General features: G+C 45.2%; 1 protein-coding gene across 1 annotated transcript in view; it reads left to right on the top strand.

Moving 5' to 3' along the window:
• Positions 1-1,518: 1,518 nt before the first annotated feature.
• The window catches only part of sgf29 (SAGA complex associated factor 29), a 27,303-nt gene continuing 5,054 nt past the window's right edge, over positions 1,519-23,767 (top strand). Inside the window, exons 1-7 of the mRNA XM_083648819.1 lie at positions 1,519-1,585; positions 2,193-2,266; positions 2,900-2,975; positions 5,776-5,848; positions 6,986-7,050; positions 7,901-8,030; positions 11,636-11,782. Of these exons, the coding sequence (XP_083504945.1) occupies positions 2,201-2,266; positions 2,900-2,975; positions 5,776-5,848; positions 6,986-7,050; positions 7,901-8,030; positions 11,636-11,782 (557 nt within the window). The 5' untranslated portion in view covers positions 1,519-1,585; positions 2,193-2,200. The remainder of the gene's footprint in view (positions 1,586-2,192; positions 2,267-2,899; positions 2,976-5,775; positions 5,849-6,985; positions 7,051-7,900; positions 8,031-11,635; positions 11,783-23,767) is intronic.

Raw genomic sequence — 23,767 nt, 5'->3', positions numbered from 1 at the left:
ATACTACCTGGGATGTTTTGTCTGTTGTTATAACGCAGCAGTTAATACTACCTGGGATGTTTTGTCTGTTGTTATAACGCAGCAGTTAATACTACCTGGGATGTTTTGTCTGTTGTTATAACGCAGCAGTTAAACATTACTACCAGTACCTGGGATGTTCTGTCTGTTGCTATAACACAGCAGTTAATCATTGCTATCTGGGATGTTTTGTTATAACACAGCAGTTAAACATTACTACCAGTACCTGGGATGTTTTATCTGTTGTTATAACGCAGCAGTTAATACTACCTGGGATGTTTTGTCTGTTGTTATAACGCAGCAGTTAATACTACCTGGGATGTTTTGTCTGTTGTTATAACGCAGCAGTTAATACTACCTGGGATGTTTTGTCTGTTGTTGACTGCGTAGTTGGATGCCAAAGCCGGCCTGTAGCTACAGGATCCTCTCGGCCCACCTGGTAATGGGCCTTTTTCCACAGCTGTCATTTTGTGTCAAAAAGGCAGGCTAAACACAGGTGCAACTCATTAATTAAGGCCCCAGCACTGGAACACCTAAATGGACTGGAAGTTGGAAACCCTAATTAATGTTTTGGTGCACCTGTAGGGAGCGTACCTATGTTCCCCGGGTCCTATATTCCCCGGGTCCTATGTTCCCCGTTTTTGTGGGACCGGGGAACATAGAACCCTTTCTATGAAAAAGGGTCCTATGTTCCCCGCTTTTCCCAAATAGGGTCCTATGTTCCCCGCTATGTTCCCTGGTCCGATGTTTCTCCCGAAATGCCAAAAACAGCCTACCTCATATGATCGCGTGATTCAATCAATGCATATGGGCGCAGACAACACTCTCAAACATTTGGAAAGGGCCTGCCGACTAGGTCATTTTTATTTATTTATTTAAAGTTATAATTTACTGCGGTCAAAAAAACGTTTTCTCCTGCAGCGCAGGGAGAGACAAAAGATCCAGACACCTGAGTCGGGGCGGACATTAAATCATATGTTACCCTGCTGCAAGTAAACATTATTATTCTAAGAAATAGTATTTTTCTCCTCTTAGCCTACATGTGTTAATGCTTGTAAGCCCCGCTGTTGCGGGCATGTAGGCTATGTTAAAGCATACAATGTCAAGCTTTATTGGGTTTAAAGGCCCAATAAAAGGGAAAAGCGGGGAACATAGGACCCTTTTTCATAGAAAGGGTTCTATGTTCCCCGGTCCCACAAAAACGGGGAACATAGGACCCGGGGAACATAGGACCCGGGGAACATAGGGATGACCCCCACCTGTATTACTTCCTGCCTTGTAGACACAAAATGGCTGCTGTGAAAAAGGCATATTGATGTGTGAACAGGACAGTATATTACTATAAAAAATACATCACATTTATTTTTTATTTAATCCAGGTTTAGTATTTATTTTCACCTCTGTTCTTTGTATATCACGACCCCAAAAGCATTGAAGCGCTTATTCTCTTATTTTGAAAGTTTTGACCGGAAACCATGTTGTTTTTTGTGTCTGGTTTGACGCTAGTCAACGGAAGCTAAGCTAATCTGTGTATGTAGCTAGCCGACAATAAAACCAAACTTGCACGGTAGGCGACTTCATATAATATATTTAGAAACAGATAAAGCAGATTATATAACTGGACTTGTCACAGATTAAATGCATAGCTAAGTTGCCTGGCAGGCATGTGATTTTGGATCCAGTTAGCTAAGCAAGCTAACAAACCTCCGCTAAACAGAACGTTGGCGCTTGGCTTGCTAACATACTAGTTAGCATGTTAGAATAACATAGCCTAGCCCAGCCTAGGTTAGCTTGTTTAGCTACTTCGAACTTTAAGGCCAGCTGCCTGAGGCTTACATTTCCACTGCATCTATAGCCCAGAGAACATCAAAACAAACTACATTCAAGCATTTGTCATTTTATGTGTCGTTGCCTAGCAACAAACACACAGTTAGAAGAACACGACTTAAGACCTTATCCATGAACTACTCTTCAATTCGGCATACATCCAACACACTAATATGACGTTATTTCAGTAGAATATCTACATTTTAGGCTAAATTCATTTGACTGTTATTAATAAGCAAGGCAACTTTAAACAGGACAGGTTTTTTGGATCTGGTTTCGGCACTACATGCGTTTATGAGTTAACAGGAGTGCCAAAACAAAGCTGTCTTGTCTACCTCCTACTGTAGCTCCAGACATGTCAGCTGATACCAAGATTGCCGAGCTCCTGACAGAGCTGCATCAACTCATCAAACAGACCCAGGTGAGCGACACTGATGGAGAAGTTTCATCCACTTCCCCAAGTACTCGATGCATTCAAGTCAACCAAATACTAAGATGCATTCAAGTCAACCAAATACTAAGCCAGAGGTGTCACACTCAATTTCATCTTGGGCCACATCAGCATTAAGGTTGCCCGTAGTATCACAATATAAATGTATCTATGTGTTATGATATTTCATATTGCCTCTGATCTGATTGTTTTTGTGGTAATACTTAATACTTAATAATTAGCTTTGAAAGCAGAATTATAGGGAAAACAATAGCAAACAGACAACTAGTAGCCTACAACTATTATTCAATTTAACAATTGCTATTTTTAACCCCAAGTTGTATTCTTTATAGCTCTCACGGGCTGCATAAAATGAGGTGCCAGCAGTGTTGCCAGATGGCAAATGTTGAATTATCGTACCAGAGGGTCAAAATTATCGTTTTTGGAGTGAAATTATCGTACGCGATTAGTGATAGACGTAGGATTCGACTGAGTGTCACAAAATGATGAAATTATCGTACATTTGGGGGATTTTGGGATTATTGATCGTACATCGTACAGAGGTCGAAATGATCGTACAAATACGCAGGCCTTGAGTTTGACACATGGCTGTCTCTGTTTCAGGAGGAGAGGTCACGCAGTGAACACAATCTGCTCAACATCCAGAAAACACATGAAAGGATGCAGACAGAAAACAAAAGTCAGTTGGCATAATTGTTTACACTCTTTACCATCTCTCCAAACACTGTGTGAGGGACAGAACATGTCTCTCTCTCTCACACACACTCTCTTTTCACTTATAGCTATTTAAATGTGTGTGTATAATCTAGGCCTAAATCTCACTCCTGGTAGTTTCTCCATAGCCGTTTTCCCACATGCGTACCGGAAAATTACCTGTAAGTCAATATCGGACATTTCCCTTCACACTTCGGCTCTCGCATGTGGGAATATAGCAGCGAAATTGCCTGTATGTTGGGGGGCGAGGCGGCACTGCAGAGCGGGTGGGGAGTGACGTGTCGGCAAAACTCTGATGGTGAAATTAGTTTGCTTGTTTATCCGTTCACCTGCGTCGCATTGAAGCACTTTTTACAGACTGGCTTCGTTTGATGTGTCCGGGCTTGCCTTCGCTGTCGGCAACGTAAGCAAAATACTTCCACATTTCGCTTCGTGCATTTGCTGTGTCCCTGTCGGGCTGCTGACTGAAGGAGGAGGAGGACTGTGGCCAGAGAGCGAGCAGGCAGCAGAGAGGGGAGAGGGGAAAATCAGCACGCCCACACATGAAGCTGACATACCGCTCTTATTATCACAAGATCATTTCGCCAGTTTGCTTTAATGTGCGCGAATGATTAGATTATGCCCGCTGGAACATTAAGCAACGTGTGTACACCTCGCCCATGCCGGCAAATGACTGGACCCGTTCTACACTTGCGCCCGTTATCGCGCATACCGCTCTTCTGACTGGCTCGAAACTGGTGAAATGTCCGCGATGACGGGGTCGCGCTTATACCGGAACAACAACTTTCACACATGCAGGCATTAGACCACGTTCCGGTTATTTAGCGGTACAAAGCGCATGTGGGAAAACAGCTCATGAGTATCGATACAAAAAAGAGAGAAGAAACTGATACGATACTCATTTGCAGCAGTATCGATCCCAGCAGTGCTTTCATGGGAAGGTATTGATGACTATCGATATTTTCCTGGGTATTGGATATCAAAGTTAGAAATTCTAGTATCGTGACAAGTACCCTAGCTTCTCCTGGGCTCACCAGATTGTGACAGAGATCCCCCAACGTGGAAAGAGGACATTTCCCACAACACAAAATTTCTGTCTAAGTACCACTACGTACCAAACCACATTTCCCAGGGACTGCTTCCACTGCGTATACCAACCCCCCCCCCCCCACACACACACACACACACACAATAAGGCTACTAGCTGGTTCAGAACGGACACACACACACACCTGCCAACATTAGGCTGTGAAAAAGAGGACCCTTTTGGAGGAAAAAAAATCCTCTCTGCAAATTTTAGCCTACATTTGGAGTGTTATTGGTAGTTATTGGTACAAACTAACATCACATAGTTGGTACAAATCGATTCCTTAGGTCTTGTAGTTTCACATGATACCAGAAACTTCACTCTGGCTTTAAAACTGAGCCTGCTGCAGCCTCTGAAAGTAAATGTTCAAAATTGTGATATTTCCCAAATATCAATATTAATATATTTCAGAAAATCGGCCAAATCCTGTTACTCTTCAGGGTTAATGTGTAAAAACTGTTGTCTGTAAAATAAAATAAAACAATTCTCTGGTGGACCACCAGGCGGAGCCCTGTGGACCACCAGTGGTCTGCAGACCACAGTTTGGGAACCAATGCATTAGAGTCTAATGATTAGACTAATAAGTCTTTGTGCTCAGTACTGAACGTATTGCAGAAATTTCTGCTTCCCCCGTTGTTACCTGTCCTGGCTGTCATGCACCTTCTTATTGAAGTTGTGCCAGAACACCTTTACCGTGCCCAGCGGTTGGACCGACTGCACATAATGACACCTAGAAAAGCATGGCACTATCTAGGTTTCCTACAACCTAAATTAAGTTTATAACCATTTTGTAACATTTGGAAATCCAATTTCAGCAAGGAAGGGTCAAAATAATAAGCTGCTTTTACTTCCTGAAGAGAGAGATCATGGCCTCTAGTACTGAAACATACAAAATGTAAAAAATATATAAATTATATATATACCAGTGTATATATATAAAAAGACATTAGGCTGTGAAAAAGAGGACCCCTTTGAAAAAGTTTTTTTCCCTCGCCAAAATTTAGCCTAATTTTGGAGTGTTATTTAGCTACCTTCCTGACAAGCTAGCATGTCATGTTTGGTACAAATCCATTCCTTAAGTCTTCTAGTTTCATATGATACCAGAAACTTCACTCTGGCTTTAAAACTGAGCCTGCTGCAGCCTCTGAAAGTAAATGTTCAAAATTGTGATGTTTCCCAAATATCGCGACATTTCCGAAAATCGGCCCAATCCGGCAACTGCTCAGGGTTAATGTGTAAAAACTGTTGTCTGTCAAAAGAAAAAGAAAAAATGCAATTGTCTGTCTTTCTTCGTGATCTAACTGCCTGGATTCCAAGAGAGCCTTTTTTGACAGCAGCACGTGCAGCAGTGTTTGTATCTTCTCTTCTCTAATACATCTGTTCATCAGCTGTATTCACCTTATGTAGAAGAGACCGTCTGGCTTGAGAGACTAACAGGAAGTGTAAACACAATCGGAAGTTCTGATTGCGTTTACACTTCCTGTGACTCATACACCTAGTCTGACTCATATGTGAGTCAAACTAGGTTTGACCAGGTGAGTCAGACTAGTTTGAGCAGGTCAAACAGGCCGGCGGTTTGAACAGGAAGTCGTGACACAATGGGTCAAGTGGGTGGGGCTACATCAGTCACACCCACAGGTAGCTATAGGTTTACCCACTGTTTTGCTGCCTCTTCCAGCCTCCCCATACTACCGCACCAAGCTGAGAGGACTGTACACCACAGCCAAAGCAGACGCCGAGGCGGAGTGCAGGTGAGCGGACACCTTGTTTTCAGGCCTGACCGGGATCCGTCAGGCTGGAGTGAGGAAGTCAGGGGATGTCAGGGTCACTGGTGATTTAAATCCCCTGCAGGTGATCTGTGGTTATTACAGGGTGAACATCCCATTAGGGCTGCAACTATCGTCTATAGAGCTCAACAGTCACATGACTTTCCGTGACGTTTCGCCCCGGAAGAGAATTCCCCGTTCATTTACTCCATAGACGTTTAGAAAAATCCTTATATAACGACTTCTAAGGCTGGAACCAAGCCAATCTGTGACCTACTGAATCATGAGTGACCATAAAGCATTTCAGTTGGAGCAAAAACAAAAAATAACAATGGGGGGGGGGGGATTTTTCTAAATGTCTCTTGAGAAAATGAATGAGGAACTCTCTTGTCACGTCACTGTTGAGCTCTATTTTCCATATCGATTAATCTGTCGATCATTTTCTCGATTAATCGATTATTTGTTTGCTCTATAAAATGTTACAAAATGGTGAAAAATGTGGATCGATGTTTCCCAATGCCCAAGATGACGTCCTCAAATGTCTTGTTTTGTCTACAACCCAAAGAGATTCAGTTTACTGTCAGAGAGGAGTAAAGAAACCAGAAAATATCCACATTTTAGAAACCGGAATCAGAGAATTTTTTATTTTGTTTTCCTAAAAAATGACTAACGACTAATCGATTATCAAAATAGTTGTCGATTAATTTTGTGTTGATTGACTAATCATGAATGGTTGCAGCTCTACATCTCATCATTGAGTGATAGTTACAAGAGGAGAATAATCTTTAGTTTTTCACCAAACTCCTCCGTCAGTCTATCAGCTCCAGTACAGTCTGTGTTTGCAAATTACCATGACTTTCATTCATTGCTTACCTCCTGTCACCTCCTGTTACGCCGTCACTCAATCTCTGAATATTAACACACATTTCATTGAAATCACTCGATGTGCAGTGAATTACACAAGCTTCTCTGAATTACTAGTCCTGTCCACACGGGGCTTTAGTTTAGTAATCACAAAAACCATTCATACTTTCATTATTTCCTAGAATGTTGCAACCTGTTGCCTGAGTAAACTCCCCTCTGACATCTTGTTGGCTGGTTCTGGTTCCTCTGTGTTCACAGCATCCTGCGTCATGCTCTGGACAAAATCGCAGAGATCAAATCTTTATTGGAGGAGAGGAGAATAGGTACGTGTGTGTGCATGCGGGTTAACATGATGCATTGATCTAATAAATAATGATGGAGGCTTGGTGTGATCAGCCAGATGTAAGGTTAGGCTTAACACATGATGTAAGGTTAGGCTTAACACATGATGTAAGGTTAGGCTTAACACATGATGTAAGGTTAGGGTTAACATGATGTAAGGTTAAGGTTAACATAATCTGGGAACCCAGAGTCTATTTTTATTTGAAAAATAGACTCTGGGAGGGACAGCCCTACCGTTTTTCCCAGCTTCCTGTACAGAGCGCCTCTCCTGCCACTGTCACTTCCTTTTCCGCGTCCGTGCTCCACTGTTTACCGTCTAAATAGCAACTTTATAGCAACTTAACGTTATTAGCAAATAGCCGAGATAGTCGCGGAAAAGGAAGTGACGGTGGCTTTTCCGTCACTTCCGCGTCCATTTTGGCTATTCACTAATAACGTTAACGCATAAACACACTGCATAGAAGACGTCAACTCGTCTTACAACAAACAACAGTGGAAAATTACTGGAAAGTCGCGGTAAGCTGGTTCAAAATAAAGTGGTTAAATTTTACCTTTTTTCTCATGGTCTTTATTCAAAATAGGTCATTAAAAATGATCAATAACTATCAATATCGGCTGATATGAAATATTTTATATCGATACATTTTTTGGCTACGGTATATCGTCCAGCTATAACACCCATTTTTTGGCTAATACCCCCCCAAATACAAACCTGTTTATTTGCTTTATCCCAGCTGATGTAAACACACTCGGGCCAGTTCAAAGCGTTAATGGAGACTTGTGAACATGTGGTTGATGTTTGTCTCTCTCTGGCTCTCCGGCTGTACCCAGCTGCTAAGATGGCGGGTGTGTACAGTGACAGCGACCCGCCCAGGAAGACGATGCGGCGCGGCGTGCTGATGACCCTCCTGCAGCAGTCGGCCATGACGCTGCCTCTGTGGATCGGCAAGCCGGGCGACAGGTAGCTGCTGCACAACCACAACCAGGAGCTCTTTCCTACACACACCACCTTCTATACAACCACAACCAGGAGCTCTTTCCTACACACACCACCTTATGTACAACCACAACCAGGAGCTCTTTCCTACACACACCACCTTATGTACAACCACAACCAGGAGCTCTTTCCTACACACACCACCTTATGCACAACCACAACCAGGAGCTCTTTCCTACACACACCACCTTCTATACAACCACAACCAGGAGCTCTTTCCTACACACACCACCTTCTATACAACCACAACCAGGAGCTCTTTCCTACACACACCACCTTATGTACAACCACAACCAGGAGCTCTTTCCTACACACACCACCTTCTATACAACCACAACCAGGAGCTCTTTCCTACACACACCACCTTATGTACAACCACAACCAGGAGCTCTTTCCTACACACACCACCTTATGCACAACCACAACCAGGAGCTCTTTCCTACACACACCACCTTCTATACAACCACAACCAGGAGCTCTTTCCTACACACACCACCTTCTATACAACCACAACCAGGAGCTCTTTCCTACACACACCACCTTATGTACAACCACAACCAGGAGCTCTTTCCTACACACACCACCTTATGTACAACCACAACCAGGAGCTCTTTCCTACACACACCACCTTCTATACAACCACAACCAGGAGCTCTTTCCTACACACACCACCTTATGTACAACCACAACCAGGAGCTCTTTCCTACACACACCACCTTATGTACAACCACAACCAGGAGCTCTTTCCTACACACACCACCTTCTATACAACCACAACCAGGAGCTCTTTCCTACACACACCACCTTATGCACAACCACAACCAGGAGCTCTTTCCTACACACACCACCTTATGTACAACCACAACCAGGAGCTCTTTCCTACACACACCACCTTCTATACAACCACAACCAGGAGCTCTTTCCTACACACACCACCTTATGTACAGTCCATCTTAAAGACAGGTAGCTGCTGCACAACCACAACCAGGAGCTCTTTCCTACACACACACCACCTTCTATACAACCACAACCAGGAGCTCTTTCCTATACACACACCACCTTCTATACAACCACAACCAGGAGCTCTTTCCTATACCCACCACCTTATGCACAACCACAACCAGGAGCTCTTTCCTATACACACCACCTTCTATACAACCACAACCAGGAGCTCTTTCCTACACACACACCACCTTCTATACAACCACAACCAGGAGCTCTTTCCTATACACACACCACCTTATGCACAACCACAACCAGGAGCTCTTTCCTATACACACCACCTTATGTACAACCACAACCAGGAGCTCTTTCCTATACACACCACCTTCTGCACAGTCCATCTTAAAGGGATACGCCAAGTTTCTCATTTGCCATATCGCCCATACATAACCAAGACACACAACGCCTTTACTGTCACTCTCCGTGCAGAATACAGTGAGCTACAGTCGTCCAGTTAGTTAGTATCACCAATGAATTGAGGAAACGGTACAGCCGTTCAAAGTCACCAAAAACACACATTTCTAACAGCGCTAAAAAGCTCTATGTACATGTTGTGACTCGGCTACTCACCACGAGATTAAATATTCATCCAAAATGCAGAGAAACACATTTTCTTTTAAAGGTAAATAGATAGCTGGAGCTACTCTCTAAACATGGCCGCCAGGCGCACAGCGCATGCACACAAGGAAGTAACTTGAGTTTTCGGTGTGTGGATTACGACGAAAATGATGTTTCACGTAACTATGGATTATTATTTAATCGCGTGGTGAGTACCCGAGTCACAACATGTACATAGAGCTTTTTGGCGCGGTTAGAAAGGTGTGTTTTTGGTGACTTTGAACGGCTGTACCGTTTCCTCCAATTCATTGGCGATATAACTAACTGGACGAGTGTAGCTCACTGTATACTGTATGGAGAGTGACGGTCAAGGCGTTGTGTATCTTGGTTATGTGTGGGCGATATGGCAAATAAGCAAAACTCCCAAAAACCCTTTAAGGCAGGGGTGTCCAAACATTTTTGAATGATGGCCAGATTAGATCATGTGAAAATACCGGGGCGCCAGCTGCTTCTCGCATGGGTTATGAAAATAACAAATAACAATAAAATCACATACAATACAATTGTACTCTTAAGGATTTTGTTTACTGTCTGAAAACATTAGTTCCACTTGGTGCTTGTCTACAAACTGTATGATAGTGCTGTCATCGTTAGGGGAACAGACAAAAATCTTATTGAACTTATTTGATTAACCAATACTGTGTGGAGGGCCACATATAATATATTTTGAGAGACAAGTGGAGTTTGGACATGCCTTTGGACATGCCTGCTTTAAGGAAACATCCACTGTGAGATGTCATCTAAAACACGGATCATCTTTTCATGTGACTTGTGAATGAATGTCAGCACTGTTTATGTTTATTGCTTACATGGAGTTGTAGTACTAGTAGTCTTATATGCGGCGTTAGAGGTTGCGTGCTCTGTCTTTAACCCGATATAAAACACTTTGCTGACAACTGCCACCAAAACCTGTCTAATAGAGAGAAGGAAACCACTCCGCCCTCGGTGTGTCAATGTGTGTGTGAATTCATTGTAAAGTGCTTTGGATAAAAGTGCTATATAAATATATATATAAGTGCTATATAAATATATATATAAGTGCTATATAAATATATATATAAGTGCTATATAAATATATATATAAGTGCTATATAAATATATATATAATTAAGTGCTATATAAATATATTTATAAAACGGCTCTCTCAAATCAAGCAATCTGATTGGTTCACAGCCATTGTATAAATCCAATAACCCACTCCAATAACCCATGGCCATGGGTTATTGGTTGCCATGGCAACTCTCTTACTAAAAGCCTTTGGTTACCTCAAAAAAAACAAATGGCGGAGACAGCTGTCAGATCCTTGTGAATCGATCTTCGCTTATAACTTTACTAATACTTCGCAGAAAATTATGTTTTGTACAAGAATAGATGCGGGCTAATGTCTTCTTTGCAAAAAAAAGGCTGTTAACCCCGCATTTAACCCCGTAACATTAGTTGGTGTCGGGCTTTGCAGAAAGCACTCAGCTTCTCAGCAAGCGCTGAGAATGCAGCGCTGCGCTCGAGCTGCCTGCCTGTCGGGCTTTCCAGAAAGCTCTCAGCTTCTCAGCAAGCGCCAGGATTGGCCAATGTCAACTTCAGTCTCCAGAACGATCCAATCAAATCACCCGCACATCTATCTTCTTGCTAGAGGTCCCGCCTTACAGTAGTGTTTCAACTGACTCTATCAGAATACCATGCCAGTCGGACTTATAGTATTATTATTATTATACTTGGAAACCGCGGCCTCGTGGGATAACAGCTTATCAGCGGGATATATTCGCCACAACACACTTGCTCTCATGCTATATTGCTTAAATATAAGTGCTATATAAATACCATTTACCATTAGCATTACCATGAGGCAAGCAGGTCCCCCCGTGTCTTACGACTTGATCAACCTCACAGTTGTTTTCTCCCTATGCCTTCCATCCTCTCTCTCTCTCTCTCCACCCCTTTCCCCCCCACAGTCCCCCCCCTCTGTGCGGGGCGACCCCGGCCAGCAGCGACTACGTGGCCAAGCAGGGCGATAAGGTGGCGGCGAGGGTGAAGGCGGTGGATGGAGACGAGCAGTGGATCCTGGCTGAAGTGGTCAGCTACAGTCACTCCACCAACAAGTATGCATTAACCAGCTAGCTAGTCTGTCAGCTACAGTCACTCCACCAACAAGTATGCATTAACCAGCTAGCTAGTCTGTCAGCTACAGTCACTCCACCAACAAGTACGCATTAACCAGCTAGCTAGTCTGTCAGCTACAGTCACTCCACCAACAAGTACGCATCACAACCAGCTAGCTAGTCTGTCAGCTACAGTCACTCCACCAACAAGTACGCATTACAACCAGCTAGCTAGTCTGTCAGCTACAGTCACTCCACCAACAAGTACGCATTACAACCAGCTAGCTAGTCTGTCAGCTACAGTCACTCCACCAACAAGTACGCATTACAACCAGCTAGCTAGTCTGTCAGCTACAGTCACTCCACCAACAAGTACGCATTACAACCAGCTAGCTAGTCTGTCAGCTACAGTCACTCCACCAACAAGTACACATTACAGCCAGCTAGCTAGTCTGTCAGCTACAGTCACTCCACCAACAAGTACGCATTACAACCAGCTAGCTAGTCTGTCAGCTACAGTCACTCCACCAACAAGTACACATTACAACCAGCTAGCTAGCTAGTCTGTCAGCTACAGTCACTCCACCAACAAGTACACATTACAACCAGCTAGCTAGTCTGTCAGCTACAGTCACTCCACCAACAAGTACGCATTACAACCAGCTAGCTAGTCTGTCAGCTACAGTCACTCCACCAACAAGTACGCATTACAACCAGCTAGCTAGTCTGTCGGCTACAGTCACTCCACCAACAAGTACACATTACAACCAGCTAGCTAGTCTGTCAGCTACAGTCACTCCACCAACAAGTACGCATTACAACCAGCTAGCTAGTCTGTCAGCTACAGTCACTCCACCAACAAGTACGCATTACAACCAGCTAGCTAGTCTGTCAGCTACAGTCACTCCACCAACAAGTACGCATTAAGCAGCTAGCTAGTCTGTCAGCTACAGTCACTCCACCAACAAGTACACATTACAACCAGCTAGCTAGTCTGTCAGCTACAGTCACTCCACCAACAAGTACGCATTAAGCAGCTAGCTAGTCTGTCAGCTACAGTCACTCCACCAACAAGTACGCATTAAGCAGCAAGCTAGTCTGTCAGCTACAGTCACTCCACCAACAAGTACACATTACAACCAGCTAGCTAGTCTGTCAGCTACAGTCACTCCACCAACAAGTACACATTACAACCAGCTAGCTAGTCTGTCAGCTACAGTCACTCCACCAACAAGTACGCATTACAACCAGCTAGCGAGTCTGTCAGCTACAGTCACTCCACCAACAAGTACACATTACAACCAGCTAGCTAGTCTGTCAGCTACAGTCACTCCACCAACAAGTACGCATTACAACCAGCTAGCTAGTCTGTCAGCTACAGTCACTCCACCAACAAGTACGCATTACAACCAGCTAGCTAGTCTGTCAGCTACAGTCACTCCACCAACAAGTACGCATTACAACCAGCTAGCTAGTCTGTCAGCTACAGTCACTCCACCAACAAGTACACATTACAACCAGCTAGCTAGTCTGTCAGCTACAGTCACTCCACCAACAAGTACGCATTACAACCAGCTAGCTAGTCTGTCAGCTACAGTCACTCCACCAACAAGTACACATTACAACCAGCTAGCTAGTCTGTCAGCTACAGTCACTCCACCAACAAGTACACATTACAACCAGCTAGCTAGTCTGTCAGCTACAGTCACTCTACCAACAAGTACACATTACAACCAGCTAGCTAGTCTGTCAGCTACAGTCACTCCACCAACAAGTACGCATTATAACCAGCTAGCTAGTCTGTCAGCTACAGTCACTCCACCAACAAGTACACATTACAACCAGCTAGCTAGTCTGTCAGCTACAGTCACTCCACCAACAAGTACACATTACAACCAGCTAGCTAGTCTGTCAGCTACAGTCACTCCACCAACAAGTACACATTACAACCAGCTAGCTAGTCTGTCAGCTACAGTCACTCCACCAACAAGTACACATTACAACCAGCTAGCTAGTCTGTCAGCTACAGTCACTCCACCAACAAGTACGCATTAACCAGCTAGCTAGTCTGTCAGCTACAGTCACTCCACCAACAAGTACACATTACAGCCAGCTAGCTAGTCTGTCAGCTACAGTCACTCCACCAACAAGTACGCATTACAACCAGCTAGCTAGTCTGTCAGCTACAGTCACTCCACCAACAAGTACACATTACAACCAGCTAGCTAGCTAGTCTGTCAGCTACAGTCACTCCACCAACAAGTACACATTACAACCAGCTAGCTAGTCTGTCAGCTACAGTCACTCCACCAACAAGTACGCATTACAACCAGCTAGCTAGTCTGTCAGCTACAGTCACTCCACCAACAAGTACGCATTACAACCAGCTAGCTAGTCTGTCAGCTACAGTCACTCCACCAACAAGTACACATTACAACCAGCTAGCTAGTCTGTCAGCTACAGTCACTCCACCAACAAGTACGCATTACAACCAGCTAGCTAGTCTGTCAGCTACAGTCACTCCACCAACAAGTACACATTACAACCAGCTAGCTAGTCTGTCAGCTACAGTCACTCTACCAACAAGTACACATTACAACCAGCTAGCTAGTCTGTCAGCTACAGTCACTCCACCAACAAGTACGCATTATAACCAGCTAGCTAGTCTGTCAGCTACAGTCACTCCACCAACAAGTACACATTACAACCAGCTAGCTAGTCTGTCAGCTACAGTCACTCCACCAACAAGTACACATTACAACCAGCTAGCTAGTCTGTCAGCTACAGTCACTCCACCAACAAGTACACATTACAACCAGCTAGCTAGTCTGTCAGCTACAGTCACTCCACCAACAAGTACACATTACAACCAGCTAGCTAGTCTGTCAGCTACAGTCACTCCACCAACAAGTACGCATTAACCAGCTAGCTAGTCTGTCAGCTACAGTCACTCCACCAACAAGTACACATTACAGCCAGCTAGCTAGTCTGTCAGCTACAGTCACTCCACCAACAAGTACGCATTACAACCAGCTAGCTAGTCTGTCAGCTACAGTCACTCCACCAACAAGTACACATTACAACCAGCTAGCTAGCTAGTCTGTCAGCTACAGTCACTCCACCAACAAGTACACATTACAACCAGCTAGCTAGTCTGTCAGCTACAGTCACTCCACCAACAAGTACGCATTACAACCAGCTAGCTAGTCTGTCAGCTACAGTCACTCTACCAACAAGTACACATTACAACCAGCTAGCTAGTCTGTCAGCTACAGTCACTCCACCAACAAGTACGCATTATAACCAGCTAGCTAGTCTGTCAGCTACAGTCACTCCACCAACAAGTACACATTACAACCAGCTAGCTAGTCTGTCAGCTACAGTCACTCCACCAACAAGTACACATTACAACCAGCTAGCTAGTCTGTCAGCTACAGTCACTCCACCAACAAGTACACATTACAACCAGCTAGCTAGTCTGTCAGCTACAGTCACTCCACCAACAAGTACACATTACAACCAGCTAGCTAGTCTGTCAGCTACAGTCACTCCACCAACAAGTACGCATTAACCAGCTAGCTAGTCTGTCAGCTACAGTCACTCCACCAACAAGTACACATTACAGCCAGCTAGCTAGTCTGTCAGCTACAGTCACTCCACCAACAAGTACGCATTACAACCAGCTAGCTAGTCTGTCAGCTACAGTCACTCCACCAACAAGTACACATTACAACCAGCTAGCTAGCTAGTCTGTCAGCTACAGTCACTCCACCAACAAGTACACATTACAACCAGCTAGCTAGTCTGTCAGCTACAGTCACTCCACCAACAAGTACGCATTACAACCAGCTAGCTAGTCTGTCAGCTACAGTCACTCCACCAACAAGTACGCATTACAACCAGCTAGCTAGTCTGTCAGCTACAGTCACTCCACCAACAAGTACACATTACAACCAGCTAGCTAGTCTGTCAGCTACAGTCACTCCACCAACAAGTACGCATTACAACCAGCTAGCTAGTCTGTCAGCTACAGTCACTCCACCAACAAGTACACATTACAACCAGCTAGCTAGTCTGTCAGCTACAGTCACTCTACCAACAAGTACACATTACAACCAGCTAGCTAGTCTGTCAGCTACAGTCACTCCACCAACAAGTACGCATTATAACCAGCTAGCTAGTCTGTCAGCTACAGTCACTCCACCAACAAGTACACATTACAACCAGCTAGCTAGTCTGTCAGCTACAGTCACTCCACCAACAAGTACACATTACAACCAGCTAGCTAGTCTGTCAGCTACAGTCACTCCACCAACAAGTACACATTACAACCAGCTAGCTAGTCTGTCAGCTACAGTCACTCCACCAACAAGTACACATTACAACCAGCTAGCTAGTCTGTCAGCTACAGTCACTCCACCAACAAGTACGCATTAACCAGCTAGCTAGTCTGTCAGCTACAGTCACTCCACCAACAAGTACACATTACAGCCAGCTAGCTAGTCTGTCAGCTACAGTCACTCCACCAACAAGTACGCATTACAACCAGCTAGCTAGTCTGTCAGCTACAGTCACTCCACCAACAAGTACACATTACAACCAGCTAGCTAGCTAGTCTGTCAGCTACAGTCACTCCACCAACAAGTACACATTACAACCAGCTAGCTAGTCTGTCAGCTACAGTCACTCCACCAACAAGTACGCATTACAACCAGCTAGCTAGTCTGTCAGCTACAGTCACTCCACCAACAAGTACGCATTAACCAGCTAGCTAGTCTGTCAGCTACAGTCACTCCACCAACAAGTACACATTACAGCCAGCTAGCTAGTCTGTCAGCTACAGTCACTCCACCAACAAGTACGCATTACAACCAGCTAGCTAGTCTGTCAGCTACAGTCACTCCACCAACAAGTACACATTACAACCAGCTAGCTAGCTAGTCTGTCAGCTACAGTCACTCCACCAACAAGTACACATTACAACCAGCTAGCTAGTCTGTCAGCTACAGTCACTCCACCAACAAGTACGCATTACAACCAGCTAGCTAGTCTGTCAGCTACAGTCACTCCACCAACAAGTACGCATTACAACCAGCTAGCTAGTCTGTCAGCTACAGTCACTCCACCAACAAGTACGCATTACAACCAGCTAGCTAGTCTGTCAGCTACAGTCACTCCACCAACAAGTACGCATTACAACCAGCTAGCTAGTCTGTCAGCTACAGTCACTCCACCAACAAGTACGCATTACAACCAGCTAGCTAGTCTGTCAGCTACAGTCACTCCACCAACAAGTACACATTACAACCAGCTAGCTAGTCTGTCAGCTACAGTCACTCCACCAACAAGTACGCATTACAACCAGCTAGCTAGTCTGTCAGCTACAGTCACTCCACCAACAAGTACGCATTACAACCAGCTAGCTAGTCTGTCAGCTACAGTCACTCCACCAACAAGTACACATTACAACCAGCTAGCTAGTCTGTCAGCTACAGTCACTCCACCAACAAGTACGCATTACAACCAGCTAGCTAGTCTGTCAGCTACAGTCACTCCACCAACAAGTACGCATTACAACCAGCTAGCTAGTCTGTCAGCTACAGTCACTCCACCAACAAGTACGCATTAAGCAGCTAGCTAGTCTGTCAGCTACAGTCACTCCACCAACAAGTACACATTACAACCAGCTAGCTAGTCTGTCAGCTACAGTCACTCCACCAACAAGTACGCATTAAGCAGCTAGCTAGTCTGTCAGCTACAGTCACTCCACCAACAAGTACGCATTAAGCAGCAAGCTAGTCTGTCAGCTACAGTCACTCCACCAACAAGTACACATTACAACCAGCTAGCTAGTCTGTCAGCTACAGTCACTCCACCAACAAGTACACATTACAACCAGCTAGCTAGTCTGTCAGCTACAGTCACTCCACCAACAAGTACGCATTACAACCAGCTAGCGAGTCTGTCAGCTACAGTCACTCCACCAACAAGTACACATTACAACCAGCTAGCTAGTCTGTCAGCTACAGTCACTCCACCAACAAGTACGCATTACAACCAGCTAGCTAGTCTGTCAGCTACAGTCACTCCACCAACAAGTACGCATTACAACCAGCTAGCTAGTCTGTCAGCTACAGTCACTCCACCAACAAGTACGCATTACAACCAGCTAGCTAGTCTGTCAGCTACAGTCACTCCACCAACAAGTACACATTACAACCAGCTAGCTAGTCTGTCAGCTACAGTCACTCCACCAACAAGTACGCATTATAACCAGCTAGCTAGTCTGTCAGCTACAGTCACTCCACCAACAAGTACACATTACAACCAGCTAGCTAGTCTGTCAGCTACAGTCACTCCACCAACAAGTACACATTACAACCAGCTAGCTAGTCTGTCAGCTACAGTCACTCTACCAACAAGTACACATTACAACCAGCTAGCTAGTCTGTCAGCTACAGTCACTCCACCAACAAGTACGCATTATAACCAGCTAGCTAGTCTGTCAGCTACAGTCACTCCACCAACAAGTACACATTACAACCAGCTAGCTAGTCTGTCAGCTACAGTCACTCCACCAACAAGTACACATTACAACCAGCTAGCTAGTCTGTCAGCTACAGTCACTCCACCAACAAGTACACATTACAACCAGCTAGCTAGTCTGTCAGCTACAGTCACTCCACCAACAAGTACACATTACAACCAGCTAGCTAGTCTGTCAGCTACAGTCACTCCACCAACAAGTACGCATTAACCAGCTAGCTAGTCTGTCAGCTACAGTCACTCCACCAACAAGTACACATTACAGCCAGCTAGCTAGTCTGTCAGCTACAGTCACTCCACCAACAAGTACGCATTACAACCAGCTAGCTAGTCTGTCAGCTACAGTCACTCCACCAACAAGTACACATTACAACCAGCTAGCTAGCTAGTCTGTCAGCTACAGTCACTCCACCAACAAGTACACATTACAACCAGCTAGCTAGTCTGTCAGCTACAGTCACTCCACCAACAAGTACGCATTACAACCAGCTAGCTAGTCTTTCAGCTACAGTCACTCCACCAACAAGTACGCATTAACCAGCTAGCTAGTCTGTCAGCTACAGTCACTCCACCAACAAGTACACATTACAGCCAGCTAGCTAGTCTGTCAGCTACAGTCACTCCACCAACAAGTACGCATTACAACCAGCTAGCTAGTCTGTCAGCTACAGTCACTCCACCAACAAGTACACATTACAACCAGCTAGCTAGCTAGTCTGTCAGCTACAGTCACTCCACCAACAAGTACACATTACAACCAGCTAGCTAGTCTGTCAGCTACAGTCACTCCACCAACAAGTACGCATTACAACCAGCTAGCTAGTCTGTCAGCTACAGTCACTCCACCAACAAGTACGCATTACAACCAGCTAGCTAGTCTGTCAGCTACAGTCACTCCACCAACAAGTACACATTACAACCAGCTAGCTAGTCTGTCAGCTACAGTCACTCCACCAACAAGTACGCATTACAACCAGCTAGCTAGTCTGTCAGCTACAGTCACTCCACCAACAAGTACGCATTACAACCAGCTAGCTAGTCTGTCAGCTACAGTCACTCCACCAACAAGTACGCATTAAGCAGCTAGCTAGTCTGTCAGCTACAGTCACTCCACCAACAAGTACACATTACAACCAGCTAGCTAGTCTGTCAGCTACAGTCACTCCACCAACAAGTACGCATTAAGCAGCTAGCTAGTCTGTCAGCTACAGTCACTCCACCAACAAGTACGCATTAAGCAGCAAGCTAGTCTGTCAGCTACAGTCACTCCACCAACAAGTACACATTACAACCAGCTAGCTAGTCTGTCAGCTACAGTCACTCCACCAACAAGTACACATTACAACCAGCTAGCTAGTCTGTCAGCTAAAGTCACTCCACCAACAAGTACGCATTACAACCAGCTAGCGAGTCTGTCAGCTACAGTCACTCCACCAACAAGTACACATTACAACCAGCTAGCTAGTCTGTCAGCTACAGTCACTCCACCAACAAGTACGCATTACAACCAGCTAGCTAGTCTGTCAGCTACAGTCACTCCACCAACAAGTACGCATTACAACCAGCTAGCTAGTCTGTCAGCTACAGTCACTCCACCAACAAGTACGCATTACAACCAGCTAGCTAGTCTGTCAGCTACAGTCACTCCACCAACAAGTACACATTACAACCAGCTAGCTAGTCTGTCAGCTACAGTCACTCCACCAACAAGTACGCATTATAACCAGCTAGCTAGTCTGTCAGCTACAGTCACTCCACCAACAAGTACACATTACAACCAGCTAGCTAGTCTGTCAGCTACAGTCACTCCACCAACAAGTACACATTACAACCAGCTAGCTAGTCTGTCAGCTACAGTCACTCTACCAACAAGTACACATTACAACCAGCTAGCTAGTCTGTCAGCTACAGTCACTCCACCAACAAGTACGCATTATAACCAGCTAGCTAGTCTGTCAGCTACAGTCACTCCACCAACAAGTACACATTACAACCAGCTAGCTAGTCTGTCAGCTACAGTCACTCCACCAACAAGTACACATTACAACCAGCTAGCTAGTCTGTCAGCTACAGTCACTCCACCAACAAGTACACATTACAACCAGCTAGCTAGTCTGTCAGCTACAGTCACTCCACCAACAAGTACACATTACAACCAGCTAGCTAGTCTGTCAGCTACAGTCACTCCACCAACAAGTACGCATTAACCAGCTAGCTAGTCTGTCAGCTACAGTCACTCCACCAACAAGTACACATTACAGCCAGCTAGCTAGTCTGTCAGCTACAGTCACTCCACCAACAAGTACGCATTACAACCAGCTAGCTAGTCTGTCAGCTACAGTCACTCCACCAACAAGTACACATTACAACCAGCTAGCTAGTCTGTCAGCTACAGTCACTCCACCAACAAGTACGCATTATAACCAGCTAGCTAGTCTGTCAGCTACAGTCACTCCACCAACAAGTACACATTACAACCAGCTAGCTAGTCTGTCAGCTACAGTCACTCCACCAACAAGTACACATTACAACCAGCTAGCTAGTCTGTCAGCTACAGTCACTCCACCAACAAGTACGCATTACAACCAGCTAGCTAGTCTGTCAGCTACAGTCACTCCACCAACAAGTACGCATTACAACCAGCTAGCTAGTCTGTCAGCTACAGTCACTCCACCAACAAGTACGCATTAAGCAGCTAGCTAGTCTGTCAGCTACAGTCACTCCACCAACAAGTACACATTACAACCAGCTAGCTAGTCTGTCAGCTACAGTCACTCCACCAACAAGTACGCATTAAGCAGCTAGCTAGTCTGTCAGCTACAGTCACTCCACCAACAAGTACGCATTAAGCAGCAAGCTAGTCTGTCAGCTACAGTCACTCCACCAACAAGTACACATTACAACCAGCTAGCTAGTCTGTCAGCTACAGTCACTCCACCAACAAGTACACATTACAACCAGCTAGCTAGTCTGTCAGCTACAGTCACTCCACCAACAAGTACGCATTACAACCAGCTAGCGAGTCTGTCAGCTACAGTCACTCCACCAACAAGTACACATTACAACCAGCTAGCTAGTCTGTCAGCTACAGTCACTCCACCAACAAGTACGCATTACAACCAGCTAGCTAGTCTGTCAGCTACAGTCACTCCACCAACAAGTACGCATTACAACCAGCTAGCTAGTCTGTCAGCTACAGTCACTCCACCAACAAGTACGCATTACAACCAGCTAGCTAGTCTGTCAGCTACAGTCACTCCACCAACAAGTACACATTACAACCAGCTAGCTAGTCTGTCAGCTACAGTCACTCCACCAACAAGTACGCATTATAACCAGCTAGCTAGTCTGTCAGCTACAGTCACTCCACCAACAAGTACACATTACAACCAGCTAGCTAGTCTGTCAGCTACAGTCACTCCACCAACAAGTACACATTACAACCAGCTAGCTAGTCTGTCAGCTACAGTCACTCTACCAACAAGTACACATTACAACCAGCTAGCTAGTCTGTCAGCTACAGTCACTCCACCAACAAGTACGCATTATAACCAGCTAGCTAGTCTGTCAGCTACAGTCACTCCACCAACAAGTACACATTACAACCAGCTAGCTAGTCTGTCAGCTACAGTCACTCCACCAACAAGTACACATTACAACCAGCTAGCTAGTCTGTCAGCTACAGTCACTCCACCAACAAGTACACATTACAACCAGCTAGCTAGTCTGTCAGCTACAGTCACTCCACCAACAAGTACACATTACAACCAGCTAGCTAGTCTGTCAGCTACAGTCACTCCACCAACAAGTACGCATTAACCAGCTAGCTAGTCTGTCAGCTACAGTCACTCCACCAACAAGTACACATTACAGCCAGCTAGCTAGTCTGTCAGCTACAGTCACTCCACCAACAAGTACGCATTACAACCAGCTAGCTAGTCTGTCAGCTACAGTCACTCCACCAACAAGTACACATTACAACCAGCTAGCTAGCTAGTCTGTCAGCTACAGTCACTCCACCAACAAGTACACATTACAACTAGCTAGCTAGTCTGTCAGCTACAGTCACTCCACCAACAAGTACGCATTACAACCAGCTAGCTAGTCTGTCAGCTACAGTCACTCCACCAACAAGTACGCATTAACCAGCTAGCTAGTCTGTCAGCTACAGTCACTCCACCAACAAGTACACATTACAGCCAGCTAGCTAGTCTGTCAGCTACAGTCACTCCACCAACAAGTACGCATTACAACCAGCTAGCTAGTCTGTCAGCTACAGTCACTCCACCAACAAGTACACATTACAACCAGCTAGCTAGCTAGTCTGTCAGCTACAGTCACTCCACCAACAAGTACACATTACAACCAGCTAGCTAGTCTGTCAGCTACAGTCACTCCACCAACAAGTACGCATTACAACCAGCTAGCTAGTCTGTCAGCTACAGTCACTCCACCAACAAGTACGCATTACAACCAGCTAGCTAGTCTGTCAGCTACAGTCACTCCACCAACAAGTACACATTACAACCAGCTAGCTAGTCTGTCAGCTACAGTCACTCCACCAACAAGTACGCATTACAACCAGCTAGCTAGTCTGTCAGCTACAGTCACTCCACCAACAAGTACGCATTACAACCAGCTAGCTAGTCTGTCAGCTACAGTCACTCCACCAACAAGTACGCATTAAGCAGCTAGCTAGTCTGTCAGCTACAGTCACTCCACCAACAAGTACACATTACAACCAGCTAGCTAGTCTGTCAGCTACAGTCACTCCACCAACAAGTACGCATTAAGCAGCTAGCTAGTCTGTCAGCTACAGTCACTCCACCAACAAGTACGCATTAAGCAGCAAGCTAGTCTGTCAGCTACAGTCACTCCACCAACAAGTACACATTACAACCAGCTAGCTAGTCTGTCAGCTACAGTCACTCCACCAACAAGTACACATTACAACCAGCTAGCTAGTCTGTCAGCTACAGTCACTCCACCAACAAGTACGCATTACAACCAGCTAGCGAGTCTGTCAGCTACAGTCACTCCACCAACAAGTACACATTACAACCAGCTAGCTAGTCTGTCAGCTACAGTCACTCCACCAACAAGTACGCATTACAACCAGCTAGCTAGTCTGTCAGCTACAGTCACTCCACCAACAAGTACGCATTACAACCAGCTAGCTAGTCTGTCAGCTACAGTCACTCCACCAACAAGTACGCATTACAACCAGCTAGCTAGTCTGTCAGCTACAGTCACTCCACCAACAAGTACGCATTACAACCAGCTAGCTAGTCTGTCAGCTACAGTCACTCCACCAACAAGTACGCATTACAACCAGCTAGCTAGTCTGTCAGCTACAGTCACTCCACCAACAAGTACACATTACAACCAGCTAGCTAGTCTGTCAGCTACAGTCACTCCACCAACAAGTACACATTACAA

This window comes from Poromitra crassiceps, assembly GCF_964638095.1.
Source record: "Poromitra crassiceps genome assembly, chromosome: 13".
NCBI classification, from domain to species: Eukaryota; Metazoa; Chordata; class Actinopteri; order Beryciformes; family Melamphaidae; genus Poromitra; species Poromitra crassiceps.
Note: the sequence above shows the minus strand (reverse complement) of the source record. Positions and strands in the feature narration are given on the sequence as shown.